Genomic DNA, 27,224 nt, shown 5'->3' with positions numbered 1-27,224 from the left:
CCTGCATCTGGTGTTTGCCATGGATGGTATGGTGCAGCATTCTTGCTTGGAACAATTTGTAATGCACATCCAGAGCTGCTTTGCAGGTTGGGTGTATTGGGATGAGCAGTGTGATGTATCCAGTTGATCTTGTCATGTGTCATAGCTGCTGTGTTTTTAAATTAGAATCTGCAAGATCACACTGTTGGAACAACACACAAATTGTAGCCTTAAATCAGTAATATGATCTAATTAGGAATTATGTTTTCATTTCCTGTATTATTAAATTGAGTCATCTAACTCACTTAAAATTTATTTATTTATTTATTTATTTAATCCGTTATATGGATAATTGGAACATGCTGTGTGAATGTGGTTACGTTTTAATAAGGGAACCAGGGAATTAACTTGTAGCTTTATAAGAATTTTATCAGAGTTTTTTTTCTTCCTCTGTTTAAAATAGTCAGTTTTCAATTGCAGTTGGGTAGTAAGGCAGAAGTGGAGGCTACTGCTTGTATGGCTGTTTATCACACGGAGAGAGATAAATGTACCAAAAACTTAAGAACAGGTATGTGATGGTGCTCAAAGAAAATGCAGTTTAGCACAAGAAATGCTGAACCTCAATTTTTAGCAGTGACATTTTAATGATAGGAAGTCTGCAAAATTATTTGCCATCAATTGTGAAGGCAATAACAAGCCTTGGTGGTTTTTCACACCCTCTGTGTTAAGTGCTTTCAGAATGACAGCGTAAACTGTGTTGGAGAACTCCAAGGAAGTAAAACTGATTAAAATGTTCATGCTTGAATGGTGCTGATGGAATAGTTCATTTGGACTTTCTCTACCTCCTGCAGCTCAAGCTGAAATATTAAAATTCAGTGGATTTAAATCTCTCTCCCTCAGCTCAGGAAAAAAACATTACATTTTAATAGGTTTTAAACTCATAATTCATTGGTTTGGAGCAGCACTATTAAATCTATTTAAATATTACTTGTATTACTAAGGAAATGATTTAAATGATTTTTTCTTTACCATTCTATACATCTGAGTGAAAAAAAATAGCTTTGGTTTAATTTTTAAGCATTTTGTTTTACTATGTCGCTTTTATTATCCTCTTTAAAAATAAGCAAATGGCAGTTACTGGAAGAAAGGTCTCTTTCTGTATTGTCCCGTATAATCAACGAGCTGTAAAGTTCCCTCTTCAGTACACTGCTTGTCACAATTTCTACCCTGTGTTTGAGGCTGAGGTGCTTGTTTGGTCCATTTCAAACGGTGTGTAATTTTTGGTTGCTTTCAAACCAGTAGTCCATTTTACCGCTGTGGAGAACACCCCCTGTTTAAAAAAATAACAGTATGCCATTACAGGTGCAGAGACCTTTGAAAGCGGTATGGTACAAATAAGTGCACACAAGTTGTAATAAAAACTTGGCATCAGTGCAGGCTCTGGTTGCTGTGGTGCCAGTGGTCTGGGGCTCCTGCTGCCAAATGCCAAGGTGCTTTTTTGCATTGGTGCTTAATGTACAGAGGAATATCCCACTCCTCGCGGAGGGTGGGTTGTTTCTGCCTCTCGTGTGTGCTTGCACTGTGAAAAAGAGCAAGGAGGTTTTGGTTGAACCAATGATGCTGAGGGGAAGTATTTTGATTCCAGTTTGTATAGTAAAGTCATTCTGGCCCAGTGTGTGTGTTCAGACATGGAAGCTTCAGGGAGGATTGGGAAGGGCGGTGGAATAAGCAAGTGTGTTGTAGCATGGGGGCAACAGTCACTTGTTTCTTCGACCCTTCTGTATTGCTTGTTCAAAGATGTGTTAAGCGGTGGTTGAAGCTTAAATGCTGTAAAACAAGTTGGCCACCTGCTGTATGTTGTACACAGGTTGTTCCAGTGGAAAGGTGGCAGAGGAGGTTGACTTAATGGGTACGTGCTTTGAGTTGTGTTTATTTCTGTACCCTGAAGAAATGTTGGGATTCATTCCTCCCCATTTAGTTACTCTTGTTTGCTGTTTGTGTATTGAGGTTATGTGATGATATGGTCCTGCAAAGTTTTTGGTGCTGCCTAGTGCCTGAAATTGAAGTGTAGAAAGAATTGTAGATACAGAAGGCTTTTGGGTGAGCACTTTTGGTTTTGAATTACTCATCTGAAGTCTGGCCAGGTTAAAGACACTTTGTTTTTTTGGGGAAAGAGGTGTTTTGTCGGGATTTTTCTTCTTCTCCCCTTACTCCCAGGTGCCAGCTTCGGAGAGAGCCTTGCAGGTGAGGCCTAATTTAAATAAATCTCTTCCATATGCAGCATTATCCTGATTTAAAGAAGCTGAAAATGAAGCACAGGATCTTTTTAGGGATTTTGAGGGAATTAGAATGTAAGTAATTCCAGCTTCCGTATTTCCTGGAAAAAAATGCTCTGAGGATGGATTTTAAATACCGTTGCTACAGTTGGAATGGGCTGCCACTGTTTCCTCTTTTCCTTCTATTTTGAGTAGCTGTGATAGCTACTGAATTTATATTGGTCTATCACTATATGAACAGTCAATAACATTGCAGTGTGAGGTGCAGACCACTCACTACATTTCACTGCCGATATGCTGATGCCAGAGGCCCTGCTCATTATGTTTAAGTAAGTACATATGACATGAGTGTTACGGCTTACATACTGTATCTGATCAGGCAGGAGAGCTGTGTTCTGCCTCCATATTTCTCAAGATTTTCCAAACCCTGGCACCAAAGCTATGTGACCACCATATCTTTTTTTGAATTAGGATTAATCAGTGCAGATATGAGGAGTCCTACAGAGAATTTTCATCATGTTCTGCAGCATGAACATACACAATATTTAATTTATGAGTTTTTTTTGTATGTTCTCACTTCACACACAGTAGAAAGGAGAAAATATTGTTGCCAAGGTGGTCTGTACTCCAGTATATGGAAATTGTCTCCAACCAAATAAAGATTTGCCATACTCTATCAGACTCTTAGTCCATTATGTGCTATATATTACCTTCAGTGATGACTGTGTACCAGTGCTGTGAAAAAGAAGAAAAAAGTGTGTAAAGGATCTGTTTGGTTTTGAAGTATTGTGAGGCAGGGGATTCCCAAAAAATGCTTCATTACAAAATCAACAATGTTTATGTACAGAGTGGAGATGCAGTCCATTTAAATATGTGTCCTTACTGTACAGTATAGCCTAAAGACAGTTACTATTGTGTCATGGTTTCATACCACAGAGTTCTGGTATCAACTCTAAACAGGGTTGTACACTTGTCATCTCGACTTCTTCCCAATCACACTTCATAGGCTGTTGCCTACAGCTATGAATGAGGACCAGGACTCCATACAGTGGATCAGTTAAGCATTTGCTTTTTTTCAGGTGTGTGACGAGGTCTTTTGGTGTCTTCAATCTTAAACACAGGCTAAAGTGAGGGCTTTAGTGCTTAACTGGGATGGAAACTAAAGTACTGCATAAGGAAAGTATTTCCAGATGTTAAGTTCATCCATGCAGAAGGAATTTAAGAAGTCTTAAATCTTGTAAGTTGTCTGAAGAATGTTAGTGAGCGACTTTTATTAGTGAGACAGTTCCTTGCTATTGTTTGGTGAACTTTTCACAGACACTTAGTACGTGAATGCAGCGCAAGCATTGATGAACTTACGCAAGTGATGTTTCTGAAACAAAGGAGTACTGCTTTCCCTGTTCTACCTTTGGAAGAGGCTGAGGCAAAAAGAGCAAGTGGTCCTTCCACAGTTTCTGATCTGTAACTTAAATCCAGGTGATTTGATTGTCAAGACTTTCCTTTATCAAAGCTGCTGTAACTGGGAAACTGCACTAAAGCAAAAGAAATCACTTTAAGTTTCAAATATTTGACTAATGGGCACTACGTTAAAGAGACAGAACACTACACCTCTCAGTGAAATCTGCTTGGAGAGAGAGAGAATGGTTTCCATGTGTCCTAACACCGAACATTGACCTGTGGGAAGAGACTGCTCATCACTGAGAAGAGCAGGCATTACAGTGCTCTACACAGGACCAGAGCTGCACTAGAAATGACAGTCTTTAAAGACGCAGAATGGGTTGGAAGGAATGGATCAATCCAGGCAACCCAGGTTTTTATCCCAAGCAAAGACAATTTGCTGAAATTCAACACAGTGTGTGTTTGTGGTGTCTCGTAAGCATGACTAAACATAGTGTTAGCACTTAACAGAGTTATGGAGGTGTGCCTCTTAGTAATTGCTATCCAGAAATTTGACTTGCTAAGGACTGGCTTTAAAAGATACGTTAAAGAAATGCACCTGTGAGATGCGTAACATTCATCTCATGCTAAGACTACATGGCTCTTAGACTATACCTTGTGAGGAACCTCAGAAGTGAATTACAGTTGCCACATTAAAAGCTCTGGTGATAGAATTGCTTATATATTTAGCAACTCAGGTCTCTCTGTGACCAATGGCATTACTTAATTTTTCTTCTAGCTTTTATTGTTTGGTTCATTATACATCTCAGATGATACTTCTTTCATTTTTCAGTCATGTTTATGTAGCCCAGGGTTTCAGAAACTTTTTCACGTGAGGACCCTAGAATGTTATTTAGGACTCTTCTGGGAAAAGCATAGGCATTGCTCTCATTTTCTAGTTCTAAAGAAAAGGACCAAGATTCACACAGTCACAACAGAGACACCATTTTCCTACTGTCAGTCCAGAGGAAAAGAAATCTCTTCCCAGTGTCTATGGGTAGGACATCAGTGAATCACTTGGGAAATAAGGTACTTCAGCCAGTGTGCACCTACCTATTTAGAGCTGATTTTTGCTATCTGTTCATCTGTAACAGAAGACACACATCTACTGCCATCATTACTCTTTTCTCCACATTGGTCTTTGTGAAAAGGTTTAGAAGTGGAGGTTTGGTATGTGTGGCATGTTTCACACCACTGGCGTTCCATATGGTAAGACCTTGAGCTTTCTTGCATTTAGTGCTTTTGGCCTTCTCTTGCAGGAGATGTGGATTTTCTTTTCCTTAGCTAGCAATGGATGGGGGAGATGAAAAAGAGAGCTTAAGTGGCATTATTTATGCAAGAATTTCTACCCTTTAATAAATGATAAAAGAAAGTGATTCTAAAAAGCCTAATTCTTCCTCCCTCCACCCTCCAGTGTGAAATTGAGATGGAGAGGAGTCCTGCAAGCAGAAGAAGGAACTACTGGACTCCAAGATTCTGGGGGAAGGTGCACTTGGTCTTTTACAGGGGACTAGGTTTTCCCTTTTTTAAAATACTCGCCTTTTAAACTACAACTCTTGTATTAATTTTTTTGTTACTTTTGTCCTCTCTCTACCCTGTTTCACTGAGTGAAAAATAGCCCTAAGGAGGGAAGGGAGGACAAATGGTGAAACATGTATCCTGACAGATGTTCCTATATATATGATTAAGAACGGAAATGTGCTCTGCATATATTGCCTTTCATCCCACAATATGATTCGGGAGATGACTTTTTGTTCCTAGATCGCTTAAAAGATCTTTGAGGCAATTTGTAGAGGTACAATTCTGATAGTTTCTTTGTTATTTATGTAGGAGTTCTAAATGCTCCCCTTCTGATTAATGACAGCTATTGATTTTTTTTCCTTCCTCCCATAGTTTTCTCAGTGGAGCTTGCTTTCCTCCTGTAGAATCAGCATCTTCAAAGGCAGAAATTACTGGTTCTCAGAGACTAAAAAGCTCGGTATTTGTTTTGGTTTTTTTTTTAATAGGTGGTATTATATTATTATTGTTGGTGGTGGTGGTGGTCTCCTTATTCTGTCTGCTTTTCTATTCCTTTTCATTCTTTTTCACAGATTTTGTCTAACCTGTGCATTCATTCCCCTTTGTGAACAGAAATGACGTCCGTGTTTTCCTGTAGATCAGCTGCATCCAAGTGTTTAGAGTTCCCACCAAATTCCTTTCTTTCGCACTGGGCATGTTCATTTGCAAAATGATCACTCTGCATTAAAACAGTAAGGATAGTAAGTTGCTCTACCCTACATCTGTATGTACCACAGTGTCTTTATGGCAAACCAGTCATGTGATATATATGCATATAGCTCCAGGACCATCCCACTGGAGGAACTGCTGCATGACTCTTTGTAGGCTGTTTCACTATGTTGTGTCTTAACATCAGAAAAACCTTTTTCTGTAATGGTATGCTAGCAGAGAGAGAACTGCACAAAGTAAGTACAAACAGTGCACATCATGTCAGGGGCACAAACAGGCCTGATAGATAAAAATTCATATCATCCTAAGCACACTTACAACTGTGTGTGCGAAAAGACTTCCTTTTCTTGCTGGTCTTTAAACTATTGACATTGATATTGTGTACTCTCAAGCCATTGTTTTTATGTCTTTATTTCCTCTTCATCTTGGTTACTGTTTTATCTCTATGCTATCTTATTAATGATTCACTCTAGGCAATCAATCACTTCATCTAACAAATTTCAAACAAAAAATGAAGCTGTTTTATCCAGATTTTTTGAGGTTACCTCCCGGCAGTATTGCAGGTATGGGTAGTGCACGTATGTCTATAGGTATAAAATATCTTTTTGAGACATTAGTTTGTTAACATTAGAAATGTCTTCAGGTTAGAGAAGTATGTTCAGATTGTGTGGATAATGGCTGTGAGCTTTCAGGGTCTGTAGGAGGAAAAGTGGTAGATTACTGCAACACAGAGCTGCTTGGAAAGTATCCAGTAAAAACTTGAACCTTTTCCAGGAAAATAGGTTTTGAATGTGCTGACTATAACAAGAGAGCATTAGAAGCTAATTTGTTACTAGGTTTATTATCACATTTTACTTTAAATTTGATCTCTTAAGATGTGTTGGGAAAAGAATTAAGCTAAGCATCAATATTTAGAATTGAAGTTGTAAAAATTAGTGATACTCAGATAAGAACCTTTTGCAAAGCATTTTTACCCATTTGTTTAGGCAAGGCTTTGGAGTTATTTTACTCCTTATTGTGGACTGTCTAGAAGAATATACAGAAAATTTAAAAAAAAAACCCAAAGAGATTAATAGCAACCAGATGTTATGTTGATTTGACATGTGTTAAAATGTTTTGAAAGTTTTACTTCAGTTTTTACTACTGAGCTGATGTAAATGATCATCTTCCTAAACTTAATACCAAAAAGAACACAGCCGCCTTTTTTGGCTTCTTTCTGATTGCTGGGTTTACCCTTAATCTTATATTTTTGTATGTTGGATGTTTTCTAAAAACATTGCAATCTATTTTGCTATTCTGTAGAGTGCATTTCTTGGTAGCTAACTGTTGCTGGTTTTATTTTTAAATAGTTCTGGAAAATTTACAGCATAATAAAGGCTGGTGTATGGCCTTTGCAAATTTTCACCTATAATGCATTGATACTGAAAATGTATGCTTGACTTTACGCATACGGTAGTGAACTGTGATGTGATTGTCTAAAGTTAACCACATGCTAAGAGTTCATAAATAACATGACTAAGGATAACAAATTAAAGAGAAGATGGAGGAGTGGGAAGTGAAAGCATTACAGCAACATCAAAAAAAAATGATGTGGTTGCTCAGTTGGCTCATTTTTAGGCTTGCAAGTTTTTAAGTGGTGTCAGATTTTATGATCTAAATTCATTGGAATATTTCTGTGTGGGGAGCATATCTGTCATTTGGGTTACTCTTCCATATCTCTGGCATTTTGATGACTAGAGGAGACCACCTTTTTTTACCACTTGTAGCACTAACCTGATGCCCAGTGGGTTAAGCAATTGCCCATGTTTTTATAACTTTCACTGTAACCAAGCAGCTCTGTACAGGCCACCAGGGAATCTGATGCTCACCAGTGACACCCATGGACAGTGGAAAAGCAAAACCAAGCTGTGAATGTTATGGGCATTTGAATACAATAATAGATTTCAAAGGTCCAGAAATGGCAGTTAGAGATGCGCTGTCACTTTGTCTTTACCTTCTTGAGTATGCCTGTTAGCAAACAGTGCTTAATTGTGTGTTCATATGCTTTTTTCCTTTTGCTCTTTTGTATTCTGAGAGCAAAAGCCTGCCCAGTGTTTTGCTTGAATTCTTGTAATTTCTGTTTTCCAACCTGTGCCTCACTTTTGCCGTACAACTTTGTTTACCATGTTGGAGGAGCTCATAGTCCTTTCCTGTACTAATGCAATCCTAGTCCACAATCCTCCTCCTGTTGTTGAACGTTTAGTTTAGTTTAGTTTAGTCTTATCCCATTCTAACACACACATGTTATCCATGCCTGTGTGGCACAGGCATGTGGAGCTACATTGGAATTTTGGGTGTTAGATTTATTTAATGGCCTGGTTTTCAAACAAAAGTGTTTTCTCTGTGCCATTACAATGTGACTAAATTGCACCAAATTTCTGCTGTATCAGTGAATGATAGTTTTCTGACAGCGGGGGCCATGATCCTTCTGGGTTTCCCATTCCCATCATTTTCCATGGAAGAGCTTGGTCTCCTCAGAAGACTTCTCCACAGCAGGAAGGCTGTGGGTTTGGGTTTTTTCTCCTACTCTCTCCAGTTATTTTCAGAGCTTCCCTACAATTCAGCTTGCAGTGAAAATGCATCAGTTCTTGATTAAGACGGACTGGGCCAGCCATGCTGTTCCAGGTGATCTTAAGCCGCTAGGCACTAAGGTGTCATTACCATACTACTCTTAATGCCCATATTATGTGTGGGAGGCATTATCAATGTTCGGTACATCCAATCACAGAATCACTGAATCATGTAGGTTGGAAAAGACCCTGAAGATCATCTAGTCCAACCATTAACCTAACACTGACTGTTCTCAACTCCAAGGTGCAGTCTGTCCTGCTGTCTTGCTGAGCTGTGTTAGAGAGGTTCCCAACAAAGAGCAGTAAAAAAGGGATTGCATTTGCAGTGCAGTTTTCTTCAAACTCTTAGGAAACCATCTTGTATCCATAGAGGAGGTCATATAATGCAAATTACGAGGGTCAGGAGGCAAATCTCCACAGATTATACAGGGCTGTGCAATGAGTGTCCCTTACCTGGTGCACTTTGGTCGACAGTGAAATAGTTAACAAGGGTAAAGCTCTGTCACTGTTGATATTCTCAGGATCTTCTCAAAGCCTTTGCTTCAAGCCACTGGCAGATTCAGGTAGACATCTTGCAGTGGTTTATAGCATTTTCTTGAACAGGAATGGGAAATTCCTTGTTTAAAATGAGACTCCAGAACACAGATTATTTTGTCTATTTTTAATTTCTCTCTCCTCCTCCGTCCCCAAATCAGGCATGCCAGATTGTTCCCTTGCTGTAAAGCAGCCCCATTCAAACCTTGAAGCTAAACAATACACTGTTGGCTCTTGCTTCGTTTCATAGTAGTTAATTTAAAATTCTGAGAAATGAAGCATCCTTCCATAAGAGCATCATGCAAGAAAAATGTGTTTTGATACTTCTACAAGAAGGAGCACCTGCTGGAATGACATGGGTTCACAGCCAGGAAAGGGTTGAGCCTTCCCTCTTTCACCTGGAAGAATCTTCTTTCTGCTTTTCTTTTTTTTTGTGCTTCTCCCCTCCCCCTATTCTTTGGTTGTTTGTGTTTTTTTTTTCTCACCTTCCTTTTGGATCATTCCCCTCCTTTCCCTGGCACTGATCTGGGTCAGATGACATGTGCGTGCCATTGCCAGTCTGATTCCACTGCCTGGGTTGAATTTCCAAGAATAAGAGAAGGATCTGTACTTTCACAGGGGGGTGTTGAGGGAGGCGCGCATGCAGTGTGCTGCATGAGTTACCTAGCATGCTGTATGTGACTCTCAGTTTTTTACTTTCAGCTTACATAAAGATTCATGCTAGGGAGGGGAGGGAAAAATCAAGTGAGCAGCATATTTTATCTTGATTAGTTAAAGAACGGGGTTGCGGGGTGGGAAGTGAATTTAGGTTCAAATGAAAAACAAAATTAGGACTTGAATCTTCGCAATTAGGAATTTAAAATGGAATGTTTTTATGCAAAGTGGGTTAACTTTTTATTTCTTCTTCTTCCAAAGTACTGTATGCAGACATGCAGGGAGGAGAGAGCAATCCTAGAGGACTACTGATTCAGTTTACCCTAAATCTGAGCAGTGACTGCTTGAAAATGAGAAGAAAATTTCAGAGCTAATCAAGTTACTGTGTGAACAGAAATTAGTTGGACAGTTAGTGGGCAAGCCTTAGACCTGAACAGATGTCTCTTGGGACATATTTAACATAACCTTTTCACCTGTTTGTTTGTTTGTTGTTTTTTGCTCCCCTGCCTTCCCATTGAGTAGCAGCAATCTATGTACCCCACAATGGTTAGTATAACACAGAGCTTGACGCAGCCCTGGTTGAGGTCAAGCACTCCAATTTGAACCTCTCAAGGGCTTTCTCTATGTGTTGCCAGTGTACTGGTAAAAATGACTTTAAACTCTTGTCAGCGCAGTTACTGGTGCATGCATCACAGTCCCACTCAAATAAACCTGTCACAACACAGACTCAGCAGCTAGAGAAGAGTACAAGGGCAGGCCTCTAGCTTTTCATTCGAGCATCACTAAACGTGCACAGAGTGCCCAATTATTTCAGCATTATTGAGCAAGCCTACAGGAGGACCCAAGCCTTGCTACATTAGATTTTCTTTAGTAATTTGCTCAAGTACCGCTGAGGACACTTAAAGGGCTTAAAACGGTGGCTGCAACCAGTTTCCTTTTCTGGATTGTTAATTCAGGTTTTCTCTTTCAAATTAACTCTCATTGCATGCTGTGCAGTAGCGCTGGGAGAACTGTTTAACACTAATTTTCTCAATTTTCAGCTTTTTTTTTTTTTTGCATTATATAACTGCTTTTATAGTTACATATGTTTTGATTAGACTTGTATGTGGTGTGTTTCTGCTAGAAAAAGTAAAATGTAATACCTCTGTCAGAGAAATAAAAATTTCACCAAAATTGTAAAATTCCTCTTCTTTATTCTTTTTTTTCCTTTTAGTTCAGCCTGAAGTTTCCCAATTGTGTTGTGTCCAAACTTATGGACAGTTTTAAAATGCTAGAGTGTTTGTGAAAGCTGATATCTGGGTTGATTAAATGGATTGGTTGTTCTGATTAGTCCATGTTTCATGTATAATATCAATTGGACAACTCCTGTCTACCTGAACAAATTCAATATCTGTGTTTCGTTTTTCACAGCAGCAACAACTCCAGGCCCAGCATTTGTCACATGGACATGGTCTTCCCGTGCCGCTCACTCCGCACCCCTCGGGTTTGCAGCCTCCAGCCATCCCGCCCATTGGCAGCAGTGCTGGTCTCCTGGCACTGTCCAGTGCGCTGGGGGGACAGTCCCACCTCCCAATTAAAGATGAGAAGAAGCACCATGATAATGATCACCAAAGAGGTAGGGCTGCCAGATGAGTGTGTGGCTTCATTCATTTCTCTCTTTTCCTTTTTTTTTTTGACCTCTTCTCTTTAAAAAAAAAGGCGGGGGGGAGGGGGCAAAAAAAGGAATTGTCACGAGAATTCATAGCTAATTGCTTCAGTATTTTTTATCTAGTGGTAGCCAGAAATTGTGTTCAAATGCTAGAAATCCAGTTTTATCAATCTGGCGGTACAGTATTAATAATTGACAATACAGAAAAGTTAACATCTGTGTAATTTATTATTTAACAGACATCAGGATTCTTTCTTCCGAGTATGATAGATGTATAATTTTATGTAAACTAACTAGTACTTTTCTCTTTCTCTCTCGCCCCACCTCCCCATCCCCTGCCAACTGCCTCTTCCCCTCCTGCATGGGGGCTGCTCTGATGCAGACAGAGACTCCATCAAGGTAAGACTCCATTTTGTAGGTGTAAGGGGTGGCTTGAAAGCGTTGCACACTGTGTTTTTCTGAAATGGACCAGAGTGGTGGAAAAAGTCACAAAGTGAAACTGGTTTGTGACACTTGCACTGAATAGCAGAGCCCTACATAGACTGGGCATCACACTTAGAAAGTGACTGGTAGCGGAGCAGCTAGAATTGCAGGTGACGTGCCGTCCACTGAGTTTGGTGGAACAGCATTGAGGCTGTTCTTGAATATAAGGGAAGGGCTGCCTGGGGTCTCTGCCCAAGCTTATGAGACAGAAAGAATTAGCCAGTAGTTTTAAGTGAAATGGAGGCTGTAAACTATAATTCTGATATATCCTAATAAGGCAGTAATGGAAGGAGAGCTCTGTAGCTCACAGGGAAAAGGTGGGGTGCTACCCGCTGTCCTTGCCAAAGCAGTTGGAGAGGAGTGAGCTGCTGTTCCCTACCCCAACGAAGGTGGTACTCGCACTGAGGATCCCACCTTCCTTTTCCAAAAGTTAATTTTCAGACTCTAGTGACTCCGCAGCGTACATGTATGCACCATCCTGTGCATATAAGTAGATGTAATACACACCTTGTGGCTCTCATAACTTTGAGTATTCAGTGATGCATACGACTACAATTCAGCATGTGTGGATGTTTGTCTGTACTGGATAGCCACCAGAGTCTCTCAGAGGCTCGTGGAGTTTTAATGCTGCAAGTGGGGAGGTGCATCTTGGCCCTGCCCTCTCCTGGATTGGTCTGCTCTCCTCACTGTCGCTGGCAGTTTACCAGCTCACAGCAGACCCAGTTCTTGCCAGCTATGCAGTTACCTGCCCAGCTTCGGGTAGCTGCATGTAGTTACAGAGTAGAGCCCAAGTGGCTTGCACAACTTTCAGGAGCATAAGATTAAGCCTTTTTAGATGACGGTGAGTGTGAAATGTAAGATACGCTTCTCTTATGAAGGGCAAGACCTATGCCCACCTTACTGAGCGCTTACAACCAATTTGTCAAGTTTTCAGCGGTGCCTTTCTTAGGAAGATGTAATTTATTCTTGGGGTTGGCCAAATGGCAGAAGAGGTGAGTCTTGGGTGCATTAGATAAGATTACCAGGAGCTTGTGAGGCAGATGTTACTGGTGTGCCCTAGATGGCGCTGGGAGGAGCACGGTGCCAGGCACAGGCTTTGCCCCCACCAGAGACCTGTCTGGACTGGACTGCTGTGCAAGGGGCTATGCCTTTGCTTCTCCTGCAGCTCCAGGTGGGGACATGGCCCACAGCCTTCCCCAGTGTGCCAATTCTGCCACTGGCAACTCTGCCACATCCCAGCCGAGTGCAACTGAGCCGATGGTTGTCAGTTTTACCGTTACCCACATGGCTCTGCATAACAACCAGGAGTTGACAGGAACTGTCAGTTTTTACTGTGAGCAGCAAAGGCACTGAAGCTGTCTATCTGCTGACACAGGACAAGCGTACGTCAGATTCCACTTCAGCTTCCTTGTCATGAAGGCTAGAAACTGGGATTATTCCTTTATGTGGTGAGGCTGGGCACAGATTAATGATTATTTCCCTAGAACACCTCCTGTTTGCTGTGAACAGATAGGTTTAGTCCATTTTATTTTTTCCTGCATCCAAACAAGTACGAGTAGGCTAGATACCTAAACGTGGGAATACAAACCCACCTGGTTTCTTTAGTGTATTTGCATACCGGTACAGTTGGAACAACAAGCGTTTCACTCAACAAAGTGAATGAGGAGAACTGCTACTTTATGCCAATCGCTGTTTTTAAACAAAAAATGCTAGTTTTGTTTCTGTATTGTCTGTGGGATGTTGGGGTGTTGATGCGGGCATGGGTGTTATGGGGAGTGTTTTTACCAAAAAGGCTGATTTTGTCTAGGAATAAATCAAAGGCACTATTATTCATACAGCCTCGAGAGGGAGAGGAAGGTGTTGCTACTTTGTGCCAATTTACTTTGAAATGATAAGTAGATGTTTGTCTTGCATGGTGTTCAGGTTGCGAGTTGGCTTGTCGGCATTATGGGGCTTGCTGCCAGCTTTGCAAGGTGAAATAGTTTGCTAATTTCCTTAAATGTTTTCAGTGATGCCCAGAGTAGCAGTTAGTCGCTTGTTCGATCGATCTGTCCTCCCTTAAGTGGCTCCTGGTTAAGAGAGGCTTTTTATGATTGTCTGCTGTGTGACTTGAGATGATTTTTGTCAGCCAGAACGTGCCAGTTGCCAGCAGCTGGAGTCTGTGTGCTTGTATGAAATAATTTATTCATGCAGGATAATGCTCCTTAACATTTAACAGGTAATGAACGTGACATAAATTTCCTTCTTGCTTTTAATTTTTCCCTTTCCTCTTCTAATGTGCAAACAGGCAGCTCTGGTACTCTAAATAGTAAGTAATTTTTGGCCATCTGTCAAAGGGAAATTTCAATACAAATTTAAATTAATGGTGCCTGAAATTTTTTATAGCTCCTCTAAAAGCCTCTAATGTGCAGAAAATTCTGAATCTGCTGGTAGTAATTAGTGTAGCATGTAATGAGGATATGGGCAATGTTATACAGCCCCAGTGTAACGTTTTGATATGGTAGCAAAATTTTGATTTATACAAGGTTGTGCCTGGGTTTAATTGTGAGAGACACTTTAAAGTGTTTTCTTGCTGATGCAGATTATTAAGCAGGGCAGATTTTAGAATAGCTCATAAAGTGTAAATTTACGCTTTAGTGTACGATTCTGATAATGAAGGTACCCTACCCTTTTCTGCAAAGAAAGGAGTTGGGCTGAAGTGTCCCATTTCTTGCCACCACTTCCAGTGCTTTGGTTTTGCTGGGCAGTTGTCTTTGTGAAACTTGCTGTCTAGCTGTGCTGGTCCCGACCCTCCTCCTGCTTCAGGCCAGGGAAAAGGTGGTTTGCATCGCTCTTCTAAATGTGACATTTTCTGCCTGGTAAGCTGGACCGGGCTCACGTTCTTCCCAGCACCTCCCTGGAGCAAGCTGAAACCGAGTAGTCACCTTCCAGATAACATGAGATTGTCCAGGAGCTATTCCTAAATAATAGATCAGCACAGCAAGCTCTGTGGAGACGGGCGGCTTTGGGAGCTCTTTGATTTTGTGTTGGATTCAGTTCCCTGAATCCTTTGCAAAGTTTGAAGTGTGGGAAAACTCTAGACATGGTAAACTGGGTCATGGGAGCGCTCTTTGTGCAGCGGCAAGGCTGTGGAGCGGACAAAGGGAAGGGAAGGGTGGCAAGCGCCAGGGCTGTGCTCAAAGTAGTGCAGCCCTGGCTTAAGGGCTCTGAGGGAATATAATGTGTTCAGACAGAAAGACAAACAGCTCTGCAGTTAACCGAGCAGCTTTTCACAGAGGAATTGGTGTGTCCCCTTTTCAAAGCAGTAAAACTTTTTTTTTTTTTAAAAAAAAGGATTATTCTGAAGTGAATTCTTGCTTGCTAATTGCACTCTGGAAGGATTTTTCCACCTCCTGCAAGAACTGCTGATGCAGGAGGCATGTTGTTCTTCCCAGTCCTGGTACCCTCTCTGGGACAGATGTGGCAAAAGCTTCTCTGGTCCCTAACAAAGTCCCTCCTGTAAAACATACCCTGTGAAGAAGCTAAGAAAGCATTTTGTGTGCAAAAGCACCACCTGTCAGGAAGTAGTCTAGTGCTGGCAGTCTCTTCCCATGGCCCTTGCTGCAGCAGCTGGAGTGAAGGAGCCCCCACATGCTGTCTGGGTTGCGGGCCTGCCAGAGGTAGCCAGGATGTCCCTGAGCAGGTTATTCAAGAATCTCAGTCCTCTGAATCAGCTGCCTCGTGCACAGGATTCAACTTGTGTAACTTTTTACTGCACCTGTCATTAATTCAGATGTGTTGTTCTTCATACTCATGTGATGTGTTGCCTTTATTCTTTTTCCACCTGAACTGTAAATTATTTTGGGCAGAGACCATACCCATAGTAAGGTACTTGCCAACGCGGTGGAGACTGTTCATTTTCATGCTTGGGGTTACTGTTTTGTCAGCAACAAGTGCCAGTAATTAAAAGCTGCAGTCTTGTGGCAGGAATAAAATAGCTTGTTTGAGATTCCTCTGGAAAAAGAAAGAGTTTTAAATGAAAAGATCTGAAATAATGCATCAAGTGCAGGTTTGGGGTGAATTTCTGTCCAACGTGCTAGTGAACTAGAAGTCTGTCAGGGCAAATTCAAGTGGTTTAGCAATAAGATTACTTTTTCCTTAATTTGTGTGAAGGCTAATAATTCCATGTGTGGCAGATAGAGGGAAAGTGGACGGGTGTGGTTCCCACATTCCATTTACATTTGTGGTGGCAGGTGCTCCGGTGCTGCTCAATTTAGCTTCTCAGGCTGTTAGCCGCTATTAAGTGTTTAGGCCTCTGCTCATTCAATATGTAAGTAAGAATAAGCTGCTTACTCGTGCAGCTGTAATTTGATACTTTTAAAAGAAAGTTGTATGAGTAAGGCTTCTGGAAAGAACAAGGTAGTTTACAATCAAAATTACGTTGCTCGGACTTTGTTCTTCTGCTGGTAGAGGAACACCACATAAACTGCTGTGATGTACTACTGCAGAGTTTGTCTTAATTGTCAGGTTTCTTTTAAATGAGAGTTGTTCTAGTGGAATGAGTGTCCCGCCAAATGTCTTTGCATTCAGTATGCATTTAATGAGCCAAAGAAACATACTAATCTGTTACATGCCTAAAGAAATTTACAGAATTTTTTTCCTGATCATTTTGTTATTTTGCCACTTTAATACTATTGAGCTGAAAAGCACTTCACAGGCTTGTTAAAATCCAAACGTTTCACACTCATGTCATGGATTCTGCTCATTCCTTTCTCCGTTTGGAAATGAGGCGTTGCGTGTATTTTGCTTTTCATGATGATGAAGTGGTAGTTTTAAGCTGAGCATATTTGAACTAAACTTTGCTCAGCAAGAGTTGTGGTTTTGATCTTTGTAGGTGTTTTGGGGATAGCATTATCAAAATATAATGAGTAACTTCTGTTGGCTTGCGATACAGTAATTTTTTCAGTATTAATTGATATCTGCCTCTGGGCGTATAAGCTGTGCTGAATGAAACAGGTGCCCTAATTCCAGAAAATGTGTTGTAATTGTTTGTTTGTGGAACAGATGAATAAATATCTGTGGGGCATAGCTGATCCTCAGGTGGTGAACGTGAATGGATTAATGATGTGATTGGGTAAGACATGCTTGTTTGTTGCAGTCTCGTCCAGTAACTGTCTGCTGAAGCAGAACAAATATTAATTAGCAGGGTCCTGTTTGTTGTCTCAGTCTATCTTACGGAGGTGATTTTTTGGCACTGCTTTTTTTTCTTAATAACCTTTTCATGGCTGGACTTGTAGCATGTCATTCAATCCCTGTGTTTTTTTAACAGATTTTTAGAACATGAAACTGTACCTCAGGTATGTATCTCCCTGATGCGTTTTTTTTTACGTCTTTTCTCCCTCCCAACCCAAACTGAGTTTTACATTTTTTTTCTTTAATTCAGTGTCACACCATTTGCCTGTTTAATTAGGTCATCAAGGAATTTTAATTTAGTGTAGAGTATTCATATGAAAGTAACAGGAGGTACTCTGGTATCAAAGATTTATCTGCTTCTGCCATTTTTGATGGCTTCACCACCTTTACCCAATAGCTTTTTTTTCCTGCTTCTGTGCATTATTAGCTGGCCTCTTACCTTGCACCCTTTGCCAGTTACCACAGGGTGACTCTTACTCAGTGGTGTGCCCGCATTTCGACAAACTCTTGCAGTGCTTGTCACTATCAAACTTTATTTTGCCTCTTGGTGATTTAGTGGAACTGTTACCTCTCCAGATGCTCTCTTCACCCAGGAGGCAAACACTTACATGGGCTGTAATTTCTAACCTGAACAGTCATGTCTAATTATTTCCATGGCAACAGACTGTGATGTTGGTAACACAGGATTATGACTTCACATCGTAGAGTAGGAAGAGGAAGTTTGCTGGGGTGAGGAGGTGGGCGGAAAGGTCTTCTCCAGCGCAAAGGCTTTGACAGTGTAATAGCTGGGGGAAAAGAAGTAAAGGGAGGGAATGAATTTGTTTATTATTTCTTTTGAAGTTCTCCTCATTGTAAGTGTGCGATTAAAACCATACTTCAGATGCTGGCATTCATGGCTTACACCAGTTTAGTCATGGTGAATGTGTCTGGAATGAAGAGCATGTTTGCAGGTCAGGTTAAATAGGTGTTAGTCAAAGTAATAGGAGAAAATAAACAATACTGATCAATTTTTGTCAAAGTGGGACACAAACTAGATGATCGCTGCTTTTTGCCTTACAGATTTCTGTTGGCACTGTGATACATTTTTTTGTTGTTGTTGTATTAAGCACATAGTGTTTTGATTTTGAGTTGTCTTCAAAACCTTAGATCCAAAGTAACTTGAAACATACTTTATTTTTCTGCAAATCAAAGGATTCCTTTGGGCATGCTGATTATCTGTCTGCTAAAAGGAGGGGAGAAGGACAGATCACCTTCTGGAATCAGTGAAATGGATGAGATGCATTGGAAGTTTCAGTCCTCTGGCTAAAGTCACTGAATGCTAGTAGTAGGTTAATATTTGTATTAGTATTTGTATTGCTTTTCCTGTCTCTTCCCTGGCACTGGGAAAGAAGCATATTCCTAGTTGAAGTGTTGTCAGTTTCTTAGGTTGATTTTAGAAGTTGTTGAAGGAAATGAGTCGTCTGACTGATTCCCAAGTTATTATGCAAGATTGTTGAGTGCATCATGAATTACAAAGTTTTAGCTGTGCTTTGAGGGAAGAAGCAATTAAGCCGGCCAGCAGGAATCGGCCATTGAGGGGAATTTGCGGGAAAGTTACACTGTGTCTCCCGCCTCTCTCCAGTACAGCTCTAATTGAGTCAAATAATTAATTAAATATCTAAAGTGCGATTAGCCTATTCTGCATAGCAATTTGAAAAGTTCTGTGTTTTCTTGAGTGACATTTGGCCTTTTGAAGAACAAAAAATTGGAAATGCTAATGTTTTTCAGCCAACTAAGGGAAGAAAATAAAAATGTCTCCATAGCAACAAAGCTTCTTTCTAGATGGTTTCCTAAGATATGCCTGAACCAGAAGCAGATGTCTGATTTGAGAATCTCGCCTTCTTCAATGTAAACAAATAACTTCTAGGCAGGTGTTGGAAATAATATGGAAATCCTATTAAGGGGCCCTGGGTTCCTGTCAGTCAGGAAGCCCCTGCCACAAAAGGGTTGGTTGTCTGAATAAAGGAGGCAGAGTAAATTCTCGTTAGGCTTTAGCTTTTCCCAGGAAATGATTGTCTCTGCGTGCTCTTTCTCCTGTGAGCCTGAATGCAAGCCGTTTCTTCTATTGATCCCCTCTGCCACCCTCGCTTTCTCCCTCTCTTCTCCTGCTGGATTAGTGCTTGATGTCGGTGGCAGCGGCTGCTGCTTGGGGCATTGTGGCATTTGTGATTTTAACCCCAATCCCTCCATCCCTGGCCCTGCCTTGGCTGGTGAGAGGACAGCTGGAGGGAGATGCCTGACATCAGCCCGAAGCGAGGAAAGGAGGGGAAGTGGGCGATTGGGGAGGCAGAACAGCCGAGTCCTGGGTGGCTTATTGCTCCGGGTCGTTTGTGTGAATTTATAGATGATGTTGTAGCCCTTGTCACTGCGAGACCAAGCATCATCTGGACATGGGATTTTCCTTTTTCTTTTTCACCAGGACCACAGCTTTGAAGGGGCTGTGGTAAAGGTTTCGGTGTAGTGACTTGCTGGTGTCACATGTTGGGATTCAAAATGCAAGTGTGTTTTTTCTCATAATGTGTCCAGGAAGTTGGTGGGCCTTTTTTTTTTTTTTTTTTCCCTTCTTTCAAAGTTACTGAGAAAACATGTTGTGCCTGCCATCAGCAGTCTAATGCGACACTTGTGCTGCCTTTGGACTTGCCAGTGTCAGTTTTGTCCCCAGACCCTGCTGTGCTGAGCTCTGCACTACCACAGCCTGGGGACCAGCTTGCCTGTGGGCAAAAACTTCAACACAGGGCAGGCGGGAGCAGCTGCCAAGGATGCGATTTCCAGGGTTTCTAGGTTGGAAGTGGAGACCGTGTGTGTGTGTCCCAATCTCTGTTTTACTCAGTGCGCCAGATGTGCATAGTGATGCTCTTAATAACACTCAGAGGGTTAAATGTGGATAAACACAAAACAAGGCTTCTGAAAAGCCTGACGATTATCATGCAGCATTTCTCGGACTATAGCCCCCGAGATGCACTTCATAAAGCCAATAAAGCGCGCGCCGGTGGTCTCGCGTTGCCCTGGCAACGGACCACAGGGCACCCTGTGTGTGAAATGCATGAACATCTGCGAATTAATCTTTTTTAGTTTGTTCTTTCCTTGGCACCGGCGGGGCCGCGCTGGCTGGCAGTGGCCGAGGCTGACCTGGAGCGTCCCCCAGGCATGCCCCCACTGCCCGGCAGAGGGGGTGAAGCCGGGTCCCTCCCAGCAGGGCTTCCCGCAGTGGAAGGACTCGGCCTGGTGGCACTCGCGCCGGGATGCTGTTAGTCCGCTTTTCGGCTGCATGGGGGAACGAATAAAAAAAATTTTCTCCTAAGTTGAGGTGTTACTGGGCTTTGTCGGTTTGCCGTGAAAAAAATAATCTGAGGAGAATCTGCGTGTCTGCACCGCAGTTTACGGGACTTCACCGCTCCCGTGCTTTGCTGTCACCGGATGGTAGTGGAAGTAGAAGTCAAGGGGTAGCTGGTCTCGCGCAAACTGCAAAATGGAGACGTGTAAGAAAAATCAGCGGCGCGATCGCCGACCCGCCAAGAGGCCCGGCCGCGGCCGCGCTTGAGAGATGCGCAACCTGGGGGACGGCGGTTCCCGGCGCCGTTCCCGGCCGCGCCGGCGGGAGGGCCCTTAGCGGCCCCCCGGCGCCCTGGCTCGGCCGGGCCGGGCCGGGCCTTGCGCGGCTCTCCCGAGGCCGGGCCGGGCCGTGCGGGCCGCCGGCTGCGAGCGCAGGGCTTGCCCCGCCGCTCTGCACCGAGTCCCCGGGAGGACTGTAGGGGGAACACTCGGTATGTCCTATCGCCAGCGGATGCTGGATGCAGTCAGGGTTCTCATTAAGTATTGGAAGTGAAATGCCGCTTTCATCTGCTAATTGCATTAAGAGGACGACAGATTGCTCTGTGTCACTCCTTTTTGAGCTGCGAGCTTATCAAAGAGTACCGAGGTGCTTTTTAAGTGAGGTATTGCAGCCAGTCGGACGCTACTTGTTTGCATACGAATATTAGCAGGCACAGCTGTACCTCTGTTTTTCTGCCTCTTGAGAGGCAGTGAATGCAGCTGTGGGAGTTTCCTTAATGTGTATTTACGAATAAGTAGGGCGGACGGGAGGGAGAAGGGAAAAATTTCGACACGGTTTGTTCCTTTTCTCATTCGCAGGGTGAGCCATCTATCATAGCTTCTCCGTGCAGTGAAGCTGGCATATTTCAAGCCACTGTATTTTCTGAAAGAGGACATAGAGTATTTTCTTTGCTATATTAATCGTGGCACGTCAAAGTAAATAATACCACTGATTTTGCTAGCAGTGTCCTGTTTTGTCAGACCAGTGTGTGCTGCAGAGGTGCAGCGTAAGGTGTATGAAGGAAGGGCCAGGAGAGGTGTCTCCCGATCACAGCTACCCTGAGAAGGTGACATATGTGGTGATACAGAGAAATGATTACTTGTTTTGAGACTTATTTTTTTATAGCAAACTGCTTAGCAACTTATTTACTTACTTACAGCAGCTTATAGTATTTTTGAATATTGCTAAGAATCCTGCTTGCCCAGACTATTCTGTGGAATTTTACCAAGGACTACTGTGTCCATCAAAACAAAGCAGTTTACTGTGAAAATCTACCAAGAACTGCAGTGTTCAGCAAAATATCATGTTTTTGTCCTTGGGAAACAGATGTGCTCTAACTAGTTGGGTCTTGGTAATGAGTAAAGGTAGCCATATACGGACGGTAGAAGTTCCATTGGTTCTCTTAGCTAAGATAGAATGAGTAAACCAGCTGAAAAACACTCTTGTTACTCAAGAAATTGGCCAAGAGAATCTGCGCATGCTCCGGGGAAAAGTACAAGCTGAGAAAGACTATGAGCCTTCCTTCAAAAGACACCCCCGCCCCCCCCCTCCCCCCCCCCCGAAGATGCCCCCCAGGAGGCAATGCGCAGGTGCAAAGAGAACATAAACTGCTGACACCAGCCTGTCGAACTAACCCAGCCTTACTCATGCATATGCATGTTTGTGTTATGTAATCCAATAATATGCATATCCACACTCTATAAGTTTCTGGTAAAATGTGCTGTGGGTGTGCAAGCTTTGTGGAGAAATCCCCTTGCACCCCGGCGTCGGAAGAAACATACCTGCTGTATAACTCTATTCGAGTTGTAGAGTCTGTTTTCCGCACGTCAGTGGTTTGAGTTTGGCGCAGACCACACACAACACAAAACTTGGCAGCTACAGCAATGTATTTCTGAGTGCTTTGCTCATCTTATTTTAATAATAAAGTGACCAGACTATATGGAAATAATTTCATTCAGTCGAAAAGCCAAGGCTGACCTAAATAAAATAAAGCTTTGTCTTCTAATGTTACACCACCAGACATTAGGAAATCATTGTATTTGGCTTGAAGTAATTATAGCTGTATGTTTATATATTTTCTCTCCCTAGTATGTTTGCTGAAACCATACCTGTTGATGCTGCATTTCTGTCCCACCTCTCTATTTCTTTTAAAAATACCAAGCAGCAATTTGTTTTAGCCCTTGAGGAAATGAATGGTTGCTTTTCCTTCCCTGCTTCAAGAAAAGAGTTTCTTGCAGTGACCTGCAAATATTTTGTAATGAGCTTTACTGTCCCATACTGAAAAATATGAGAAGAATTCAATGTCTGAAGAATTTTAAAATAATCCCTTTTAAAATCAATTACAGTAAACCTTGTGGGGTGAGAGAAACCCCTTTTCTGCTGCTTCCCTGAAGTACAGTATCTGTATTTCTGTGCTATGGTGCCTCTGTGTTGTGCCTTTGGTCTCCATGGACCCAACCATTTTGCAAATACTGCTAATGACTCTTAACAGTCCTGCTAATACTGATAAGCTTAGCGTTGCAAATAGCATTGACTTGATTTATAATAGTAAATTTAACTGAAGTTTACCAGTGAGTAGGGCTGAAATGGGTACTAACAGTTGCAGCAATCACAAAGTGATGGAGCTGCTTAGTAAACAAGTGTTTCATAATTGTTTTGGACAGAAAGAGGAAGAAAACTTAGTTTGATTGAAGAAGGCTCTTTATATTGACAACGCACAACTCCAGAGATTGCTACAGTGCAATCACTGAAAAACCACTTGTTTTACAAACAAAATGTTACAGATTCTAATTGTAAAAACAAAAATATGTGCTTTAATTTGACAGACAGAATTTCCCTTACTATTTTAAAAAGTCTTAAAACTGCCAGGGATTTTCTCTGGAATACGAGTTATTCAGCATACACAACTGCTACAGTAGATGTCAAAAATAAAATATTTATAAGTGTATTTGATACTGTGTTCTGGCTCAAGATATGTAACTGTCCAACACTGCATTGTGATGTATATGTAAACTGGTCTTAGGAAAAACATTTTTCCATATTCAGGGTTGTTCTTGCCAAAAGTGAGGTCAAATCAAAACAAGCACCACTTGTTACCTAATTTTCCCGTTTTCTTAAAGTTTACAAAAGGAATGTGTTAATGTAATGATATAGCTGTGACAAAAGCCAACAAAAACGAGGAAGCAGACATCTGGAGGTGGCTGTTTCCCACACTAAAGAGGCAACTGAAGTAAAAGATGTAATGCTTACCACTTGGTTCTATGCTGTGTCACTAGTTTGCCCTGTACTTTGAAAGTGTAGATGTGAACCCTCCTGAAACCTCTGGAGAAAAGCACTGAACGTTCCCCTTGTGGTTGCAGAGAAAGAAAAGCTAAGGTGGGTGATTAAGAAGAGATCAAATGAGCATGGGTGGGAGGGAAGGGAGAGACGTGGGAATAAATGCATATTTCCTCTCTGGATCCACCTAACTACTGTGCTTATTTTTATCCACATTTTACATATTCTCTGGAGAGAACCCTTTTACAACTCACATGAAAAAAAGAGGAAGAAAAATCGTAGGCAGCAGCCTTGATTATGCTGTATAAAGATCAGGCAGCTAGTAGACCAATGCGTGCCTAGCACTTGCATGTTGAAAGCTGTTTGCTCTCTATATGGTGACACCAGAAGAAAGGTGTAGGAAGGCGTTAATCCTCTGAACGTTAACTCTTTCCAACATCATAGGTTACCATTGTCCTCTGCTATGTCAGAATTGGCCTAATATTTCCTTTTCTCTTGTTGGGCATCTGGTGGTTCCTCTGAAATATTTGAAGAGCCATTGTGTAGTAGTTTACGGGAAATCCTTGAATAATTCACATAACAAATGATTAGGCAAGCACTTGTCTATCTAACTGAATTATTCTGCATGTTTGCTAAAGCAGTTAAGCAGGAGAACATCATTTCCTTCTCCGGAGGGTTTAGGGCGGTAGTATTGACCCACCTAGTTATTGGGTTTCAGCCTTTTGTTGACACTGTTGTAAATGAAAGCAGCCTGGACAGGCACTGAGCAGCTGGGCTGGATAATTGTGAAGGATTCATGCTTGTTGCTGTTACCCCCAGTGTTTGTAGTGGGTTGTTTGCTTTGACTTTTGTTGAACTGTTGACAAAAGCATTAGATACAAATGGGAACAAATAAAGTGGTGAGATGCCAGGAGGGCTTGGCAGTAATGGTGGTTTTCATTCTGATCTAAATGGGGAATGTTGACACTTATCTGGATGGAAAATGGAAGGTGTGTTCAGCATTTGTGTGCTTTCCCCTCCCCTTTCCCCTCCTTTCCTTACTGCTAAATATGTTCTGGGAAACACAGGTGAATAAAAACAAAGTGGAGTCAATTTCACCATTGTCTTAACTCTTTGGCAACATATTTTTGAAGCTCTTTCTGACTGTGGATGTCTTGCTGGGCAAATCCAGTTCTTGGCATGAAAGGATTAAGTATAAAAAGGGAAGGGGAGGGGAAAAAAGAAAGAAAAGGAGGGGGAGGTAGAAGGGGTAGAGTTGAGAAAAGAGAGGATTAAATAGAACAGTATACACTAAGTAGTATAGCCAGCAAAATTGAAGTCATTTACTGGAACGCTTTTAATTTGGTTTAAACAAAATACTCTTTTGTATATTCAAATGGGGAGTAGCTCAGCTGTTGTGAAGCCAGAAAATTAATGGTATTTTTAGTGAAATAGCAAAAGCATGTCAACAACATAGCTGTGGATGATAATGTTGGCATTTTATTCATGAGGAATTATCAATACAGGTTACTGGACAACATAGTGTGACTGGAATGATTGAGCACAGGGGGGAAGCGGCTGTCCTGCAAGATGATTTCATTTTGCATTTAGTCTTTCAGGAAGAGAATAAGGAGAGAGAAAGAAAGCATTTAAAAATACGTGTCTAAGATGCCTATCCTTGTGGATTCTGGCTTCTGGAGACTAACCTTTTTACCTCTGTCTGACTCACGGTTTTGTCACTGCTTCTTTTTTGCCAGCTGTACTTTCTTTTCAAGCCTGTCTTGAGGGATGGCAGAGAATAGAGACAGAAGAATAGAGTCACGTTAGGATATCTTTGCTGAAAAGGCAGTTTTGGCCCTGAAGGAGCTGCAAGTTTGTTCTAGCCATCTCTGGCTTTTGAGTTTTGTGCCTGAACATTGTTTGCTTGGGATCCTTAATGCATTTAATGTGTTGTGAAATATGGTTACCTTGGCCAGTCATGGAGACAGTTAGTGTATGATCTGGAAGGTCTTACCACTTGGCAGGATTGATGCTTAATTTCTATTATTCTGGATATAGTTTTCTTGTAGCAATCAACCTCAGAGTGTTGTGCAAGGTCAACTGGAAAGTGGCAAATTGAGTTGACAGGGATGAAGACACCACTGCAATGAAAGGAGAAGACATGGTTTTGCATTGCTGTCTGAAGGCATGCAAAGGTATTTCTTGCCTCTGCTGTAGCCTGTGTGTCTGGTGGTATCTGAGGTGCCCACAGGGTTTTGGAGCATCAAAGTTGTCATATTGCAGGTATTTTTTTGTCACCTGCCTTCACACAGCTTCAAGTTGTCCTAAAAACAAACACTATAGTAGCAAGGTAATCGTGGTATTTATGGGCCGACTTTGAGCAATCATCCATGAGCATTTTCTTTATTCCCCTTTGATATGGTTACCGTATTGTTCCTAGTCTCGTCACGATAGGAAAAGAAGGGAAGCACAAAAAGAGATAAGGAAGAAATAGCCTTTTACTGCTGCCATCGCTATTGTACCATGCAGCGTGTTTGTTGTGCCAAACCACAGCCCTGTGAACATCAGCAAGAAGCGTTTTGCCCAGGTGTTACATACTGTGGGATCAAGGCCTGAATTTGTTATTAATCCTACAGATATTATAAGAAAGTGAAGAAATATCAAGCTATTTCCAGCAAACATGTAGTGGAAGTGCTTACTGTAAATATCAACTTGTGCACAATGAATCCCCAATTCTTTTTGTTTTTCTCTTTGGGGAATACCCTGAACAATTCTGCAGGGGGCTAAAGAAGTTCTCGTAGCAGATTTCAACCTTGAATTAAGGAAAAATGAGAAATCTCTGAAAAGTATGGACTTGAAGTCCAGTCAAAACAATATATTCCATAATCATATCCACAGAGCATTTGGGAAATCCAGTTTTGGATCATCTGAATTGTGTGAGAATTCAGAAAAAATAACTCATGAATGTTCTGCAGCGTTGTCTGGATGCTTTTTAATCAAGCTTGGATGGTTTTCTGATTTCATGTGAAATGCACTTTCCCCTGTACTTGGTCACACAGAGTTAGCTCTTTGGGCTAATCTACTTTGCTTGCAGACCTGTAAGAAGGGCCCCAAGCTGTGCTTTAGTAGGAGAAGGCACGAGATTCAGGAAACTGAGACCTGGAAGCAGGAAGGTGCTTCTGGAAAGAATTTGCATTGGAGTAAAAATAGTTTTGAATTGTTACAGGAGCAAGAAGGAGAGAGAGAAGTAACATACTACATAGGCTGAGATTGGATTGGACTCACCCAAATCACAAAGAGATTATGCATCATGGTGGGAGATTGTTTTTCATAGTCTGGTGTCAGATAGTAAGAAAACAGAGTGCTAAACTGGCCAGGTAGGAATAAGAGTGGAGGTGGGAAAGGGAATTCAATAACGTAGCATAGGAAACTGTAAAATAATGAGATAGAAGCAGGACAGGGAGATGATGCCCTAAATCAGTGGTGCACAACCTTCAGCACAGAAGGTCTTCACTGGCAACTTGCCATGAGCCAGTGGGCTGCACCTATTTTGCATATAATTTATGTTGGATTTTAATCAGTTAAGCACACACTCTGTT

At 41.7% G+C, this 27,224-nt stretch overlaps 1 protein-coding gene across 4 annotated transcripts in view; it reads left to right on the top strand.

The window, feature by feature from the left end:
• LOC141918170 (transducin-like enhancer protein 4) overlaps window positions 1-27,224 on the top strand; it is a 99,813-nt gene that overhangs the window by 43,981 nt on the left and 28,608 nt on the right. For 2 of the 4 annotated variants that reach the window (XM_074812292.1, XM_074812290.1), the window contains 2 exons: window positions 11,126-11,330; window positions 11,746-11,762. In XM_074812292.1, coding sequence (XP_074668393.1) covers window positions 11,126-11,330; window positions 11,746-11,762 — 222 coding nt within the window. Of the gene's footprint in view, window positions 1-10,231; window positions 10,262-11,125; window positions 11,331-11,745; window positions 11,763-27,224 lie in introns of those variants that run through there. The other 2 variants (XM_074812293.1, XM_074812291.1) reach the window with 2 other exon arrangements.

This window comes from Strix aluco, chromosome Z (assembly GCF_031877795.1).
Source record: "Strix aluco isolate bStrAlu1 chromosome Z, bStrAlu1.hap1, whole genome shotgun sequence".
Taxonomy (NCBI): domain Eukaryota; kingdom Metazoa; phylum Chordata; class Aves; order Strigiformes; family Strigidae; genus Strix; species Strix aluco.
This window is presented reverse-complemented; position numbering and strand designations above follow the sequence as displayed.